This window comes from Triturus cristatus, chromosome 1_2 (assembly GCF_964204655.1).
Source record: "Triturus cristatus chromosome 1_2, aTriCri1.1, whole genome shotgun sequence".
Taxonomy (NCBI): domain Eukaryota; kingdom Metazoa; phylum Chordata; class Amphibia; order Caudata; family Salamandridae; genus Triturus; species Triturus cristatus.
This window is the reverse complement of record NC_140580.1, coordinates 1,153,103,370-1,153,122,539: the sequence shown is the minus strand read 5'-3', so window position 1 is coordinate 1,153,122,539 and position 19,170 is coordinate 1,153,103,370. Positions and strand designations below refer to the sequence as shown.

Here is a 19,170-nt window from a genome sequence, read left to right as displayed (position 1 = left end):
GGCAGTTTCCCACACCATACAAAGTGTCCCTACTCCATATGCACTAAAAGGGCTCCTTCTGGGCTACATTTCACACTCGGGTAGCTTTTATCACTATGCATAACAGACACTTGTGTGCTTTTTGAAAACGAGTGTACTTGTGAATGATTAGTTGGCTTCCAGTTCTGATCTGAAAATGTAATTTGGTTTATGCATTTAGATTCTGTTCTTGAAAATCGGCTTAACTGCCCAGGAGAAGAGTCTGAAGCTCACGCTGTTGTACCAGAAGCTTTTATTGAAGCATTGACCAAGAAACAGCGCCGTCTGCTGGAGGATGAGCAGCGCCGGAAGAAAGAGCAGGCTGTCCAGGCGAGTGTTCTGTGATGGTTCAAGTGTTATTTTAATGAATGTACACAAAGTACTATTTGCATCTGTGATGTGCCTTATGAGTGTGATGGCTGTGCAAGAAACTTTGTACCAGTGTGTGCGATCAGCATAGTGTTTGAGGTGTGGAGGAAAGAAAGGCTTCTGGCATTTCCTTGTAAATCTGGCCCTGTGAACCCCTATTGTCATGGCGTCTTTCGCAGCAGAGAGCACCATGATCACCTTCCAAGGCTTTCTGGGTGAGTCATCGTGAGGAGTGCATAACACAAGATTTCCAAAGTGAGGCCTCACCAGGATGTTTTCTGCTCCATGCTATGCTGGTGTCCAAGGAGATCCAGGATCACATCTAAAAATTCTGAGGTTTCAGTAATAGGACAGGATCACATAGCCCAAGGTCTACACCCAATATTTCATGTCAAGTTGCTTTTTTTCTTAGGCACCTGCTAAAGGCCGGGTTCTTGCCTCGCGAATGCCTCCACGCTTTGCCAAGAAGCAGAACGGGATCTGTTTGGACCAAGGTGATGTCAGCGTGTCTGGAAGCAGTCTGGGCACTGAGATCTGGGAGACCAGCAAGCAGGGTAAAGTGGTCTTCCTTTGTTGCTTGCTCTTGATGTGATTGATTTTGCAGTAAAGGATGTTTTCAGGATTTCTAGGATTGTAAAATAGCCTGTGCCATCACCAGACTAATGCTCATTTAATGATCAGAGTTGTCAACTGTTTAGCTTAAGCAAGTATCTTTTCAAGGCTCGTTTAAAAAAACCAAATTGCTCTGTTAAGCCATTTTTGCTTGATCTTCTCCAGTGTCATCTCGCCTAAGCATGACTTTTTGACTCTTGTGTACTAGTCCTATTTGAACTGTTTTCTCCATTTCCATTCATCTGGATTTATTTGGTTACTTGCAGTGAAATGTTTTTGTATGTAACGTGTTGCTGTAGAAATACAAGCTTTGCATACTTATGCCATCTAGTATTGTACTCGGGCGTTTGGAAGTTGTTTTTGTTAGAAGACTACGTCTGCCTCGACACACATGCATTTGCCCATACCTCACAATGCACCAGGACAAAGACTTCAACATCTGGTTCGTCATTCAGTTTGACCTCTGAGATGGTCAATGAGTTTAGTGCTTCTTTCAGCTCCAGTTGTCGAGTATTCAGTTTAACGATAAGAACCTGCTTCTGCAACACGGATGACTGGGTTCTCTTCGGTTCTGAATATCACTGGTTCTTCACCAGAACTCTGGTGATATTCAAAATTACAGTTCAGGGATAATGGTATGTGGAAAACACCCTTTCGGGTTAGCTCAAGTTGGAATAAGAAATACCTGTCCTCCATGTACCACCTGGTCCGCAATTTCTGCTTCTCTCCAGAGCACAAGGATTACACATGCTCTGCTGTGAGAAAGTGGCTCTGTATATACTGTTCCCAAATAGGTACAGTGTGTACAGAGTCCACAGCCCCCAGAGGTTTGGCAGAGGCTAAAGTTCGATATAACCTTACTCTCGATAGTGGTAGCTTGGTCGAGCAGTAAGGCAGTATCAGAGGACAGTGTAAAGCATTTGTAGTACACACTCAGTCAGCAAATGGTCTCACACACTCCAGAACTGAACTCTAGGCAAATGGTTCATATATAAAAAATATGTTCGAGGCATGTGGGCTGCTGAATTCATATCTGTGCATAGATCGCCGCCTAGTGTTGGGTCCGGATGTTTGCACGTTGTTGTCCTGGAAGAGTCTTCGAAGTATCCTTGGATAGGTGACTCCTCCCCTGGACTACAGTGCGCATGGGCATCCTCTCCATCCTCAGATTGTTTTTTTCCGCCATTGGGTTCGGATGTGCTATCTTAGCTCAAGTTAGGAAAATATTTTGTCGAGGCCAAAAGGCCTTTAGTTTGCGTCGGTACTGTTTATCGATCGGGTTTCGATACAATCTTGTTAGTTTACTAACTTTCAGCACCGACTTTTTTCGCATTTACCTGTCCATCGACTACTTCGACGATGGAATCGAGGACGCCATTCAAAAGGTGTCCGGTATGCAATGCGAAGTACCCACACATCGACGTCCATCCGGTGTGCAACAAATGCCTTTCGCCGGACCACGACGAATCGACATGCATGGCTTGTGCCCGGTTCCGTTCCAAGAAGACTCTACGGAATCGACGAGCGGCGAGACTCGAGGCGCAGCACGCGGCACCGGCCCCAACAGACATCTTCGACGAGGCCGAAGACGTCGAAGAATTAGAAGTCTTGCCCTCCAGTCCCGTTTCCGAACACGAACCCGGATCGGACGAGGTAGACGAGTCACTCTTCCACAGAGGTGAAGACGACACCGAGGTAGGAGACGACGAGGAGGCCTTAGGGGCCGAAGAGAGTAGCTCCAATGATGAACAAGGCCTACCTGTTCAAACCGTTGAAACACCAGTGCCACTGCCTATGGCTCCGGTCGAGGGATCGCCTTCGGGCCTTACCCGAGACCCATCCCGCAGTTCTTCGGCTCCGCCCTCGGGCCCGGCCTCGGACGTTCAGCGGCAGCCATTACTACATAAACAGGCTGGTTTCCCTACCACAAAACCGAAACCGAAAGCTACTCCGGTTCCACCGAAACTGAAAGTGGCGCTGGTCGGATCGAGGCCTTCCACGCCTTCGACGCCAGCGCAACGCGTCGGCACCGACTGCACCAAGAGGGACTTCGGTGCCGAACTTGAAGCGGGCGACGTCGGAGTCGACAAACGGAAAAAGGCCATCGGCGCCGACAAACCTGCTCGGCTACCGGCACCAACGACACCGAGGGCCGTACCGCCTGCTGCGTCTCGCATCGCTCCCTCGACGACACCTAAGCCTCACGTATCGAAGACTTCGACGGTGATCTCCGCACCTCGACTCGAGGAACCGCCGGCGCCGAAAAAATCCACGGCCGCCTCTACGAACCTGGCCGGTGCCAAAGCCTCAAAGGCGCCCCAAGTACGGCCTGGTGCGACGCAAGGCAGCAAAACCACGGCTGACCTCCAGGACCCGTCGGGTTCCGGTTCGATCGGAGCTCCAGCAGCCTCTTCGGTGCCAGCCAACATTACCTTCGGCTTGCCTCCGTCAACAATCCCAAAAATGTTCCAACTCAGGACACGGGTCACCCAAACTACGGTCACACCTGCTGAGACGTCTCCGGCACGTGTCATCGACGCCGACACTGGCAGGATGATTCTCTACGACCGCAGGATAACTTCGGAGCCGCCATTGGACCCTTTCAGGATCCCACTAAAAAGGAAGTTGCCTGTAGAACCAGAACCTCTCCTTTATGAACCTTTCCATTCATCCTACCAGGATCCACACCGGTTCTCCCCCACACGCTCCGACACGGATGCATTGGAGGACTACATGGATGACCAAGTCCCCTACCATGTAGACACAGACCCTGATGACCAGCAGGACCCTGATCAAACTTGGGGCGACCCTGCAGACCCCAGTGCACCTCTCGATGCACAGGACCAGACCCCAGTGCACCTCTCGATGCACAGGACCCACAACTCTATGGGGCATAAACATCTCCCACGGAGGATACTGCGGCGTTCAACGCTCTTATTGAACGTGCTGCAAATAACCATGGGGTACAGCTTCACTCTGATACCATCGAAGATGACTTTCTAATGGACACCTTTGCATCCTCAGAAAGACATGTAAAGACTCTGCCAATGTTGAAGGGGGTCCTCAAACCAGCCAAGGACATTTTCAAGGAACCCACCAGGGCACGAGTGATAAACCCCAGGATTGATAAGAAATACAGATCAGCACCTGGGGATCCTACTTACATCAGAGGCCAATTACCACTCGACTCCATCGTCGTAGCGAATGCTCGCAAGAGGGCACACTCGCAAACGACAGGTGACGCTCCTCCCCCGGACAAAGAGTCCAAGGTGTTAGAAACCTCTGGCAAGCGAGTTGCCGCCCAAGCTGCCAACATATGGCGCATAGCCAACACTCAAGCGCTCCTTGCTCGCTATGATAGAGCGCACTATGACACACTGGAGCAAATATTCCAACATCTCCCTGACCAGTTCAAGGAAGGCGCAGAAATGCTCATCAGGGAATGACAGCTACTCACGAATGCTTCCATCAAATGTGCACTAGATGCTGCAGACACGGCTGCAGGGCCATAAACACAAGCGTCATGCTGCGACGACATGCCTGGCTACGGATCTCAGGATTCAAGCCTGAGGTACAAAACAATATACTCAACCAGCCCGTCAACCCCGACTATTTATTCGGGCCAGAGGTTGACACCACCCTCAAAGATAAAAAAGGACACGGACACTGCAAAGTCCATGGGCGCCCTACAAACTCAGTCCTTTCGGAGCGGCTCCTTTCGTCGCCCCGGAAACAAGGGAGCAGGTAGAGGACAGGGGTCACAACAAACGTATAACAAAGGCAATACACAGACCACCTACGATAAAAACACCCGAGGTGGATATCGTGGCTCCAGTACAAAGGGCAGAGGACGTGGCTACGGCAACACCAGGTCCTCCCCCAAGAACAAGCAGTGACGCCCTCTCCCTTCCTCCCGACCACATAACACCTGTCGGGGGAAGGCTACAAAGGTTCCTGTCCACGTGGAACTCCATCACCACGGACAGGTGGGTCAAAGATATTGTAAAATACGGTTACTGTCTGGAGTTAACCTCCACTCCACCCACAATACCACCAAGAAGCCGTCCTATGTCCTCAGAGCACTTAACGCTCTTACAGCAAGAGGTGCAAAGTATGCTTCTAAAAGGCGCTATAGAGGTCGTACCCATCCACGAGCAGGGTACGGGAGTGTACTCCCTCTACTTCTTAATTCCAAAAAAGGACGGGTCGCTCAGACCTATATTAGACCTGAGACCCCTGAACCAGTACATTCTTTCAGAGCACTTTCACATGCTCACTCTACAGCAAGTCCTTCCGCTTCTCAAGCAGGGAGACTTCCTAGCCACACTGGACCTCAAGGATGCGTACTTTCACATACCCATCCACCCCTCACACAAAAAATACCTCAGGTTCACTGTTCAGGGGCAGCACTATCAGTTCAAAGTCCTTCCCTTCGGCGTGACAACAGCGCCCAGGGTTTTCACGAAGTGCCTAGCTACGGTGGCAGCACATCTACGGAGGCAGCATATACACGTCTACCCCTACCTAGACGACTGGCTCGTTCAAGCGAAGTCAGCCCAGCAATGTGCAAGCCACATGTCCCGCACCATTCACCTTCTTCAGTCTGGGATTCTCACTAAATTACCCAAAGTCCCATCTCCAGCCCGCACACGTACAACAGTACCTAGGTGCGACTATAGACACTCTGGCGGCCACAGCTCAGCTAAATTTAGTGAGGATCAACAGCATACAACTGCTGATCTCCAAGTTCAAACCCAATCACTCACTTCCAGCGCGAGTGTTTATGCAGTTGATAGGCATGATTGCCTCCTGCATCTTCATAGTCCCGCACGCGAGATTACATATGCGCCCACTTCAGGAGTGCCTAGCACGTCCGTGGAATCGGGCTCAAGGACAGTTGAAGGACCTAGTGTTGGTGAGCGGTCGGGCATACAACTCTCTGCATTGGTGGAATCCACAAAACCTTTGCAAGGGCCGACCATTCCAAGAGCCTGTCCCACAGATAGTACTGACAGCGGACGCGTCTCTCCAGGGATGGGGAGCTCATGTACTCCACTACACAGTGCAGGGACTATGGACAACACAACAAAAGAAGTTGCACATCAACCTTCTGGAACTGATGGCAATCTTCCTAGCCATGAAGGCATTCAAAGTACATCTATGCAACAAGGTCGTGTTGATCCGGACGGACAACATGACAGCAATGTACTACATACAGAAACAGGGAGGAACACACTCTCCACAGTTGTCTCATCTGGCTCAGAGCATGTGGAAGTGGGCCATTCAAAGGAACATGTTCCTCATGGCGGAACACCTCCCTGGCAAGGACAACCAGATGGCGGATCTGCTCAGCAGACACAGCCACCAGATGCACGAGTGGGAGTTACACCCATCAGTACTCCAACCGTACTTCCAGCAGTGGGGTCATCCGGAGATAGACCTATTCGCGACAAGCGAAAACGCAAAATGCCAAAGCTTCGCCGCCAGATTCCCACATCCGCAGTCGCAGGGCAATGCGATATGGATGAACTGGTCCGGCAGATTTGCGTACGCTTTTCCCCCAGCGCCATTGATACCGCTGGTGGCTCGCAAACTCCGACAACACTCCCTGACACTCGTCCTAGTTGCTCCCACGTGGGCACGCCAGCCGTGGTACACCACCTTCCTCGAACTTTCCGTGGTGCCGCGTCAAAGGCTGCGGATCAAACCCGCGCATTTGACGCAGAACCGTGGAGAGGTTCAGCACCCAGATCCGCAACAGCTGAACCTGGCGATCTGGCTCCTGAAGTCCTAGAGTTTGGCTATCTCAACCTGCCACCTGACTGTATGGACATCATCAAGGAGGCCAGGAGACCCACTACCAGAGCTTGCTATGCAGCCAAATGGAAAAGGTTTGTCATTTATTGCGGTAATAATGACATCAACCCGCTGGACGAATCCATCCAAAACATCATCTGTTACCTCTTACACCTCTATCGATGCAATCTGGCGTACACCTCTATACGTGTCCATTTGACCGCAATCTCAGCCTATCTGCAAACCAGGCAGCACCTCTCCCTATTCAGAGTGCCTGCCATCAAAGCATTCTTGGAAGGACTCAAACGAGTCATTCCACCAAGCCACCCACCGGCTCCAATGTGGAACCTCAACTTGGTCCTCACACGCCTGATGGGTCCACCCTTTGAACATCTACACTCATGCGAGATTCAATTCCTTACCTGGAAAGTGGCCTTCCTTGTAGCGATCACTTCCCTAAGAAGAGTTAGTGAACTCCAGGCACTAACCGTTCAAGAGCCATTTATACAGGTTCACGCCAACAGGGTCGTACTACGTACCAACCCCAAATTCATGCCCAAAGTAATATCGCAGTTCCACATGAATCAGACTATTGAACTGCCAGTTTTCTTCCAAAACCCACAAACTGTTGCAGAAAGGGCACTACATACACTAGATGTACGGAGGGCCCTCATGTACTACATCGACAGGACTAAACCCTTCAGGAAGACAAAACAACTGTTCGTTGCCTTTGCCCCACACCACAAAGGTAACGCCATCTCCAAAGCAGGGATAGCCAGATGGATAGTTAAGTGTATTCAAATCTGTTATCAAAAGGCAAAACGCACATTAACTATTCCACCACGAGCCCACTCAACACGTAAGTTGGGGGCTTCCATGGCCTTCCTAGGAAATATTCCCCTGCATGATATATGCAGAGCAGCCACATGGTCCACTACACACACATTTACAAAACACTATTGCGTAGATGTGCAGTCAAAACAGCAGGCAGCTGTAGGACAGGCTGTTCTCAAAACACTTTTTCAGACCGCTGCAGCTGGCACGGGTAGCCGCCACCAATAGAGGGCACTGCTATGTATTCTATGCACAGATATGAATTCAGCAGCCCACATGCCTCGAACTGAATATGCTACTTTCCAGTATGCATCTGTTCTTGGCATGTAGGGCTGCTGACATTCATATCGCCCTCCCTCCTCCCCGGCGCCTGTCGCAGCTGCAGCTCTCAGAATTACTGCAAGCATGGTCATCACTTTCTGTATCTACTCCATCACTGCCACAATGGCGAAAAACAATCTGAGGATGGAGAGGATGCCCATGCGCACTGTAGTCCAGGGGAGGAGTCACCTATCCAAGGATACTTCGAAGACTCTTCCAGGACAACAACGTGCAAACATCCGGACCCAACACTAGGCGGCGATCTATGCACAGATATGAATGTCAGCAGCCCTACATGCCAAGAACAGATGCATACTGGTAAGTAGCATATTCAATATGCTTGTTTTATTTTAGAACTGTGAGAAAGTGCCATCTTTCTTGCATGGTATGCCCCCACTTTTTGCTAAATTGCTGAATGTACTTCGATTGAGTGTACCCTGGGTTCCTGCTAATCAGGTGCCCAGGGCCTATGTTCCTTCCTTAAACCACACAAACTCCAAATTGGCAAACCCTAGCCACATGTCAGCCCCTAGTAAATGGTACCCTAGGTACCCAGGGCCTTGTGGCCAGGGAAGGCCTCTAAGGGCTGCAGCACTCATTGTGCCACCCTCAGAGGCCCTGTACCCTTACACACACACACTGCCCTTGCAGGCTGAGTGTCTGGGTGCAGGACAAAACAAAGAGTCGACATGGCACACATCACTGTGTGCCATGCCCATCACCTACACTGCCAAGGCATATGTCAGCCACCCCTCTAGCTGGGTGCATTACGCCTATGGTGTGGGTACAGGAGCAGGAGCCCTGTGCCCCTACAGTACCCGGGTACATTCCTGGGCACTGTAAGTGCAGTGCTGTCATGTAAGAGTACATGGTGCTGAGAGCTTGTCAAACACGAGCTCCACAGCACCATATTGGCAACACTGAAGCCTGGGAAGTTTGGTATCAAACTTCTCAGCACATTGAACCCACACTGATGCCAGTGTAGGATTTAATGTACTAAGCACCCCAGAGGGCATCTTAGAGATGCCCCCTTACAGCTAACTTACAATCCAAGTCTGCTCTGAGGCTGCCCAGGCTGCCACACAGCAGACACGTTGCTGGACCCCTGGGTGGGAGAGCCCCTGCTCTCCCGGGCCTGCAACAATGCACATCCTGGGTGAGGTGAGAAATCTCCTCCCCCAGGATGAGCAAAGGGAAGCTTCAAAGGCAGGCCGCCATTTGGCGTTTCCCCAGGCCACTGCAACCCCCCACTCTGGCGGGAAGCTTGGCCGGAAACCCCATACAAGGACCGGGGATGTGCCAGCCTGCCCACCCCACCCCTCAGGTGGGGGGGGCGAGGTGAAACACATCTCCGGGCTCTCGCCATCTTGAAGATGGGAGGCCCTACCCTATCAGGATTAGGCTACTGCCCCCCTCCCACAGGAGAGAGGCAGGATAGGGGGTGTACCCACCCCAGGACGAGGACCCATTGGTCCCTGGCCTTCACCTACCTGTAACGCCCCTAAATCTAGTATTTAGGGGCCCCCTGAACCTTCCTTCCTCAGATTCCAGATAGAAAATTACAAGAAGAGCAAGAAGAACAAAGACCTGCCCTGCAGCTGCTAAAAAGAGAAGAAGACACCAACTGCTTAGGCCCCAGCCCTACCGGCCTGTCGACTCTCGAACCTGCACCAGCGCGGCATCTCTCGTGGCCAGCAACCTCACCAACCCCGGAGGACCTGGCTACCTTTTGGCTCTAAGCCCCTGGGACTCCCATGAGTAGAGGCTCTACTCAAGAACCCTATTTTTAACCCCTGGCAGCAGCCCGGAACCGCGGACCCAACACACTCTGCACCAGCCAAGCCTGGCCAGTGCCGGAGTGGACAAAGACCCTGAGGACGACACCACGGCGACTGTGACCCCGAGTCCGGCACCCAAGGACCCCCCTCGACATCCCGGAGGAAGCCTGCAGCCTCAGAACCAAGTGCCACCCCAACCGCGATCAACCAGAGGGTAAGATTCCCGACGTCAAAAGGCACCCCTGCACCCTGCGGCCCCCTGTGCCCAATCCCGGGGTACCCACCTAACCTACAACTACCCAACTTACCTCTCGAAGTGGTGGTGGCACCTGAAACATCCTCGTCCCCGAGCCTGCAGCCTTTTTCCAAACCGGAACATTCCCATTGATTTCCATTGAGCGCCCGAAGGCTCAAAAGCACCCTGCACCCAGCCGCCCGAGTGGCCCTGGCAGTGCCCTCTCTACACTAACCTACTTCCCCACTTGCCCTGAGTAAGTTACCAGGAGCCCAGCTCCCACAGCCGCGTGGCTTGCCAGACAGCAGCCACCAACCAAGGCCCCCCTATCCCTCATAGGATAACATTGGACTTAACTCTCTCTGCACCCGGCCGTCCTGAAACCGCTGAGGGTGAACCAACTGTACCTACCTAACACTGGGGGACCCCTGAGTCCATGCCCGGAATTTCAACTCTGCCAGTCGAGTACTTACCCTTAAACCGCTAACTTCATTTTCGTCATAGGGTAACATTGACTGGCTTTTTCTTCAAAAATCTTCTAAGTGTGAACTTTTCAAAACTGCAAAAATTCACCAAAAATCAGCCAAGTGACAAAAACGAATTTACTCACCTGCTCCTAGGTGAGCTCCCAGTGCTGGATCTTGGTGCCCAGCCCTGACCCTGAAAAGTGTTCACAACTATACTTACCTCTAACTCATTTTTCTCCCATAGGAAACCATTGTCTGCTTTTCTGTGAAATTTCTTCTAAGTGTCTATTTTTGCAAATTTGAAATATTCTTTTAAAATCGTACCATTTCTGCAAACGAAATTACTTACCTGCTTTTGATAAGGACCCCAGTCCTGGGTCTAGGTACCCAGTCCTGGATTACTAAAGTAACGATAAAGTACTCTACCTGCAATTTGAATTTCTTGCCATAGAGATCCATTGAATGTTTTCTTTGAAATATTTTCTAAGTGCTAACTTTTGAAATAGCTAAATCTTATTTAAAAATCATTACAGTTATTAAGTCGACTCATCACTTGATTCTGAAAACTGACCCCAGGCTGGTTCTAGGAGCCAGACCTGGAATTCCAAAAGTAATCTGAAAAGGAATTTATTACAAATAACCTGAATTTACCATTGAGCTCAATGCATTGTTATGTTTAGGAAATAGGATTGTTTATTGCAACCAACTGTGACTGTTTACACAAATTTATTGCTTAAAACAAAAGTATTTATATTCAACCTCTCATTCTGAGAAAGTATATTTTTACCCCCTTGTGGTTCTAAAAATAAAACAAGCATATATTTTATATGTTCGAGGCATGTGGGCTGCTGAATTCATATCTGTGCATAGATCGCCGCCTAGTGTTGGGTCCGGATGTTTGCACGTTGTTGTCCTGGAAGAGTCTTCGAAGTATCCTTGGATAGGTGACTCCTCCCCTGGACTACAGTGCGCATGGGCATCCTCTCCATCCTCAGATTGTTTTTTTCCGCCATTGGGTTCGGATGTGCTATCTTAGCTCAAGTTAGGAAAATATTTGGTCGAGGCCAAAAGGCCTTTAGTTCGCGTCGGTACTGTTTATCGATCGGGTTTCGATAGAATTTTGTTAGTTTACTAACTTTCAGCACCGACTTCTTTCGCATTTACCTGTCCATCGACTACTTCGACGATGGAATCCAGGACGCCATTCAAAAGGTGTCCGGTATGCAATGCGAAGTACCCACACATCGACGTCCATCCGGTGTGCAACAAATGCCTTTCGCCGGACCACGACGAATCGACATGCATGGCTTGTGCCCGGTTCCGTTCCAAGAAGACTCTACGGAATCGACGAGCGGCGAGACTCGAGGCGCAGCACGCGGCACCGGCCCCAACAGACATCTTCGACGAGGCCGACGTCGAGGAATTAGAAGTCATACCCTCCAGTCCCGTTTCCGAACACGACCCCGGATCGGACGAGGGCGACGAGTCACTCTTCCACAGAGGTGAAGACGACACCGAGGTAGGAGACGACGAGGAGGCCTTAGGGGCCGAAGAGAGTAGCTCCAATGATGAACAAGGCCTACCTGTTCAAACCGAAGAAACACCAGCGCCACAGCCTTTGGCTACGGTCGAGGGATCGCCTTCGGGCCTTACCCGAGACCCATCCCGTAGTTCTTCGGCCCCGCCCTCGGGCCCGGCCTCGGACGTTCAGCGGCAGCCATTGCTGCATAAGCCAGCTGGTTTCCCTACCCCGAAACCGAAAGCTGCTCCGGTTCATCCGAAACCGAAACTGAAAGTGGCGCTGGTCGGATCGAGGCCTTCGACGCCAGCGCAACGCGTCGGCACCGACCGCACCAAGAGGGACTTCGGTGCCGAACTGGAATCGGGCGACATCGGAGTCGACAAACGGAAAAAGGCCATCGGCACCGAGAAACATACTCTGCTACCGACGCCAACGACACCGAGGGCAATACCGCCTGCTTCGCCTCGCGTCGCTCCCTCGACGTTGCCGAAGCCTCACGTATCGAGGACGTCGACGGTGATCTCCACACCTCGACTCGAGGACCCGCCGGCACCGAAAAAATCCACGCCCGGCTCTACGAACCTGCCCGGTGCCAAAGCCTCAAAGACGCCCCAAGTGCGGCCTGCTGCGACGCAAAGCAACAAAACCACGGCGGCCCTCAAAGACCCGTCGGGTTCCGGCCCGATCGGAGCTCCAGCAACCTCTACGGGGCCAGCCAACATTACCTTCGGCTTGCCTCCGTCAACAATCCCGAAGATGTTCCAACTCAGGACACGGGTTACCCAGACTCCGGTTCCACCGGACGAGACGTCTCCGTCACGTGTCATCGACGCCGACACTGGCAGGATGATTCTCCACGACCGAAGAATAACTTCGGAACCGCCATTGGACCCTTTCAGGATCCCACTAAAAAGGAAGCTGCCTGTGGAATCAGAACCTCTCCTTTACGAACCGTTCCATTCCTCCTACCAGGATCCACACCGGTTCTCCCCCACACGCTCCGACACGGATGCATTGGAGGACTACATGGATGACCAAGCACCCTACCATGTAGACACAGACCCTGATGACCAGCAGGACCCTGATCAAACTTGGGGCGACCCTGCAGACCCCAGTGCACCTCTCGATACACAGGACCCACAACTCTATGGGGCAAAAACATCTCCCACGGAGGATACTGCGGCGTTCAACGCTCTTATTGAACGTGCTGCAAATAACCATGGGGTACAGCTTCACTCAGATACCATCGAGGATGACTTTCTAATGGACACTTTTGCATCCTCAGAAAGACATGTAAAAACTCTGCCAATGCTGAAGGGGGTCCTCAAACCAGCTAAGGACATTTTCAAGGAACCCACCAGGGCACGAGTGATAAACCCCAGGATTGATAAAAAATACAGATCAGCACCTGGGGATCCTACTTACATCAAAGGACAATTACCACTCGACTCCATCGTCGTAGCGAATGCTCGCAAGAGGGCACACTCGCAAACGACAGGTGACGCTCCTCCCCCGGACAAAGAGTCCAAGGTGCTAGAGACCTCCGGCAAGCGAGTTGCCGCCCAGGCTGCCAACATATGGCGCATAGCCAACACTCAAGCGCTCCTCGCTCGCTACGATAGAGCGCACTATGACACATTGGAGCAACTACTCCAACATCTCCCTGACCAGTTCAAAGAAGGTGCAGAAATTCTTATCAGAGAGGGACAGCTACTCACAAATGCTTCCATCAAATGTGCCCTAGATGCTGCAGACACGGCTGCCAGGGCCATAAACACAAGCGTCATGCTGCGACGACATGCCTGGCTACGAATCTCAGGATTCAAGCCTGAGGTACAAAACAACATACTGAACCAGCCCGTCAACCCCGACTATTTATTCGGCCCAGAGGTTGACACCACCCTCGAAAAGATAAAAAAGGACACGGACACTGCAAAGTCCATGGGCGCCCTCCAAACTCAGTCCTTTCGGAGCGGCTCTTTTCGTCGCCCCGGAAACAAGGGGGCAGGTAGAGGACAGGGGTCACAACAAACGTATAACAAAGGCAATACACAGACCACCTACGATAAAAACACCCGAGGTGGATATCGTGGCTCCAGTACAAAGGGCAGAGGACGTGGCTACGGCAACACCAGGTCCTCCCCCAAGAACAAGCAGTGACGCCCTCTCCCTTCCTCCCGACCACATAACACCTGTCGGGGGAAGGCTACAAAGGTTCCTGTCCACGTGGAACTCCATCACCACGGACAGGTGGGTCAAAGATATTGTAAAATAAGGTTACTGTCTGGAGTTAACCTCCACTCCACCCACAATACCACCAAGAAACCGTCCTATGTCCTCAGAGCACTTAACGCTCTTACAGCAAGAGGTGCAAAGTATGCTTCTAAAAGGCGCTATAGAGGTCGTACCCATCCACGAGCAGGGTACGGGGGTTTACTCCCTCTACTTTTTAATTCCAAAGAAGGACTGGTCGCTCAGGCCTATATTAGACCTGAGACCCCTGAACCAGTACATTCTTTCAGAGCACTTTCACATGCTCACCCTACAGCAAGTCCTTCCGCTTCTCAAGCAGGGAGACTTCCTAGCCTCACTGGACCTCAAGGATGCGTACTTTCACATACCCATCCACCCCTCACACAAAAAATACCTCCGGTTCACTGTTCAGGGGCAGCACTATCAGTTCAAAGTCCTTCCCTTCGGCGTGACAACAGCGCCCAGGGTTTTCACGAAGTGCCTAGCTACTGTGGCAGCACATTTACGGAGGCAGCATATACACGTCTACCCCTACCTAGACGACTGGCTCGTTCAAGCGAAGTCAGCCCAGCAATGTGCAAGCCACATGTCCCGCACCATTCACCTTCTTCACAGTCTGGGATTCTCACTAAATTACCCAAAGTCCCATCTCCAGCCCGCACACGTACAACAGTACCTAGGTGCGACTATAGACACTCTGGCGGCCACAGCTCAGCCAAATTTAGTGAGGATCAACAGCATACAACTGCTGATCTCCAAGTACAAACCCAATCACTCGCTTCCAGCGCGAGTGTTTATGCAGTTGATAGGCATGATGGCCTCCTGCATCTTCATAGTCCCGCACGCGAGGGTACATATGCGCCCACTTCAGGAGTGCCTAGCACGTCAGTGGAATCAGGCTCAAGGACAGTTGAAAGACCTAGTGTTGGTGAGCGGTCGGGCATACAACTCTCTGCATTGGTGGAATCCACAAAACCTTTGCAAGGGCCGACCGTTCCAAGAGCCTGTTCCACAAATAGTACTGACAGCGGACGCGTCTCTCCAGGGATGGGGAGCTCATGTACTCCACTACACAGTGCAGGGACTGTGGACGACACAACAGAAGAAGATGCACATCAACCTTCTGGAACTGATGGCAATCTTCCTGGCCATGAAGGCATTCAAAGTACATCTGTGCAACAAAGTCGTATTGATCCGGACGGACAACATGACTGCCATGTACTACATACAGAAGCAGGGAGGAACACACTCTCCACATTTGTCTCATCTGGCTCAGAGCATGTGGAAGTGGGCCATTCAAAGGAACATGTTCCTCATGGCGGAACACCTCCCTGGCAAGGACAACCAGATGGCGGATCTGCTCAGCAGACACAGCCACCAGATGCACGAGTGGGAGTTACACCCATCAGTACTCCAACCGTACTTCCAGCAGTGGGGTCATCCAGAGATAGACCTATTCGCGACAAGCGAAAACGCAAAATGCCAAAGCTTCGCCGCCAGATTCCCACATCCGCAGTCGCAGGGCAATGGTCCGGCAGATTTGCGTACGCTTTTCCCCCAGCGCCGTTGATACCGCTGGTGGCTCGCAAACTACGACAACACTCCCTGACACTCGTCCTAGTTGCTCCCACGTGGGCACGCCAGCCGTGGTACACCACCTTCCTCGAACTTTCCGTGGTGCCGCATCAAAGGCTGCGGATCAAACCCGCGCATTTGACGCAGAACCATGGGGAGGTTCAGCACCCAGATCCGCAACAGCTGAACCTGGCGATCTGGCTCCTGAAGTCCTAGAGTTTGGCTATCTCAACCTGCCACCTGACTGTATGGACATCATCAAGGAGGCCAGGAGACCCACTACCAGGGCTTGCTATGCAGCCAAATGGAAAAGGTTCGTCATTTATTGCGGTAATAATGACATCAACCCGCTGGACGCATCCATCCACCACATCATCTGTTACCTCTTACACCTATACCGATGCAATCTGGCGTACACCTCTATACGTGTCCATTTGACCGCAATATCAGCCTATCTGCAAACCCGGCAGCACCTCTCTCTATTCAGAGTGCCTGCCATCAAAGCATTCTTGGAAGGGCTCAAACGAGTCATTCCACCTAGTCACCCACCGGCTCCAATGTGGAACCTCAACTTGGTCCTCACACGCCTGATGGGTCCACCCTTTGAACCTCTACACTCATGCGAGATTCAATTCCTTACCTGGAAAGTGGCCTTCCTAGTAGCGATCACTTCCCTAAGAAGAGTTAGTGAACTCCAGGCACTGACCGTTCAAGAGCCATTTATTCAGGTTCAGATGTACGGTTCAGATGTACGGAGGGCCCTCCTGTACTACATCGACAGGACTAAACCATTCAGGAAGACAAAACAACTGTTCGTTGCCTTTGCCCCACACCACAAAGGTAACGCCATCTCCAAAGCAGGGATAGCCAGATGGATAGTTAAGTGTATTCAAATCTGTTATCAAAAGGCAAAACGCACATTAACTATTCCACCACGAGCCCACTCAACACGTAAGTTGGGGGCCTCCATGGCCTTCCTAGGAAATATTCCCCTGCATGATATATGCAGAGCAGCCACATGGTCCACTACACACACATTTACAAAACACTATTGTGTAGATGTGCAGTCAAAACAGCAGGCAGCTGTAGGACAGGCTGTTCTCAAGACACTTTTTCAGACCGCTGCAGCTGGCACGGGTAGCCGCCGCTTATAGAGGGCACTGCTATGTATTCTATGCACAGATATGAATTCAGCAGCCCACATGCCTCGAACTGAATATGCTACTTACCAATATGCATCTGTTCTTGGCATGTAGGGCTGCTGACATTCATATCGCCCTCCCTCCTCCCCGGCGCCTGTCGCAGCTGCAGCTCTCAGAATTACTGCAAGCATGGTCATCACTTTCTGTATCTACTCCATCACTGCCACAATGGCGAAAAACAATCTGAGGATGGAGAGGATGCCCATGCGCACTGTAGTCCAGGGGAGGAGTCACCTATCCAAGGATACTTCGAAGACTCTTCCAGGACAACAACGTGCAAACATCCGGACCCAACACTAGGCGGCGATCTATGCACAGATATGAATGTCAGCAGCCCTACATGCCAAGAACAGATGCATACTGGTAAGTAGCATATTCAATATAAACCATTGGCCTAGAGTTCAGTTATTGAGTGTGTGAAACCATTTGCTGACTGAGTGTGTACAATAAATGCTTTACACTGTCCTCTGGTACTGCCTTACTGCTCGACCAAGCTACCACTTTTGAGAGCAAGTTCATACCTAACTTTGACCTCTATCAGCCTCTGGGGGACTGTGGACTCTGTACACCCTGTACCTATTAGGGAACAGTATATACAGAGCCACTTTCTCACATGTACACATTGGTTGTAGGACGCGGCTTTTATCAGCCAGTCGTCCAGCTACGGGAAGACGTTAATGTGCTGTCTTCTGAGGTGTGCCGCCACTACCGCTAGGCACTTGGTAAATACCCGTGGTGCTGTTGTGACCCCAAATGGGAGCACCTTGAACTGGTAGTGTTGCCCGTCCACTACGAATCTGAGGTACTTTCTGTGGGCAGGGTGTACCGGAATGTGAAAGTACGCGTCTTTCAAGTCCAGTGTGGTGAGAAAGTCGTCCTGGGAGAGGAGCGGAAGTACCTGCTGAAGTGTTACCATGTGAAAATGGTCCGAATGTATGTATGTGTTTAGAGGTCGGAGATCTAAGATAGGTCGTAGAGTCTCGTCTCTTTTCGGTATTAGAAAATATAGGGTGTAGACCCCTACATTTTGCTGATTGTGGGGGACCTGTCATATTGTGTTTTTTTGTAGGAGGGAAATCACCTCCTGCTTTAGTAACGTGGAATGTTCAGGTGACATTGGGCGTTGCCTGGGTGGAATGTTGGGGGGGGGGGTAGATGTGAGTTCTAGGCAGTATCCTGAACGAATAATTTGGATCACCCACTTGTCTGATGTGATGGACTCCCAGACGTGAAGGAAATTTTGTAGTCTGCCCCCGACCGGAGTGGGAATGTCTGAGGGGAGCAGGGGAAAGTCATTGGGTAGGCGGTGTGGCAGAGCGGGCAGTATTTGTTTTGCCTCTGCCTTTATTGTTATTTCCTCTATATCCGCCTCTTTGATAACCTTTTGTGAAGGTGGACTGAGGAGGGGATTTGTAGGACGTGGACGCGCTATCGGAGGAGTAGCTTCTGCCCGTGCCACGAAAGGAAGAGCGGCGAAAGGAGCGTCTAGGAGGGTGTGACTGTAGGGCTCCCATAGATTTCGCCTTATCTGTATCTTTTTTCATCTTCGAGGGTCTCGTCTATCTTTGGCCCAAATAAATGTTACTGATCGAACGGGTGGTTTAATATAGAGGCTTGTACCTCGGGGTTAAAGCCGGTCACTCTCAGCCAAGCGTGTCGAGGGAGTAGGACACTGGTGTTAATGGCCCTGGAAGCTGTGTCTGCTGCGTCTAATGCACAGCGTATAGAGTTATTGGTTATGGTCTTACCCTCCTGGATTAGTTCATTGGCCCTATTTTTATATTTTTCTGGGAGATGGTGCATGATGGTTTCTAGCTCATCATAATGCGCCCTGTCGTATCTGGCCAATAGCGCTTGAGTGTTGGCGATACACCATATGTTAGCTGCCTGTGACGCAGTGCATTTTCCTGATGCGTCCAGGAGCTTTGATTCCTTGTCAGGTGGTGGTGCTTCGCCTGACGCCTGGGGAATTTGATATTTCTTGCGGTGGATAACACTAGGGAATACATTGGCGCTGGCCCTTTGATGTAGGCAGGATCTGTAGGGGCAGCTATATACTTTTTTTCTATACATGGGTTTAGGACCCTACCCCTGACTGGGTCTTTAAAAACCTCTGGCGCTTGTTTTATTACCCCTTTGAGCATAGGTAGTATAGCAGTAGACCTATGTGCTGTATCAAAGGTGTCTA

General features: G+C 51.2%; 1 protein-coding gene across 6 annotated transcripts in view; it reads left to right on the top strand.

The window, feature by feature from the left end:
* Positions 1-19,170, top strand: part of PRRC2B (proline rich coiled-coil 2B) — a 714,633-nt gene that overhangs the window by 423,343 nt on the left and 272,120 nt on the right. For all 6 annotated transcript variants that reach the window (XM_085613949.1, XM_085613945.1, XM_085613947.1 and 3 more), the window contains 2 exons: positions 200-348; positions 800-941. In XM_085613949.1, the coding sequence (XP_085470075.1) occupies positions 200-348; positions 800-941 (291 nt within the window). The remainder of the gene's footprint in view (positions 1-199; positions 349-799; positions 942-19,170) is intronic.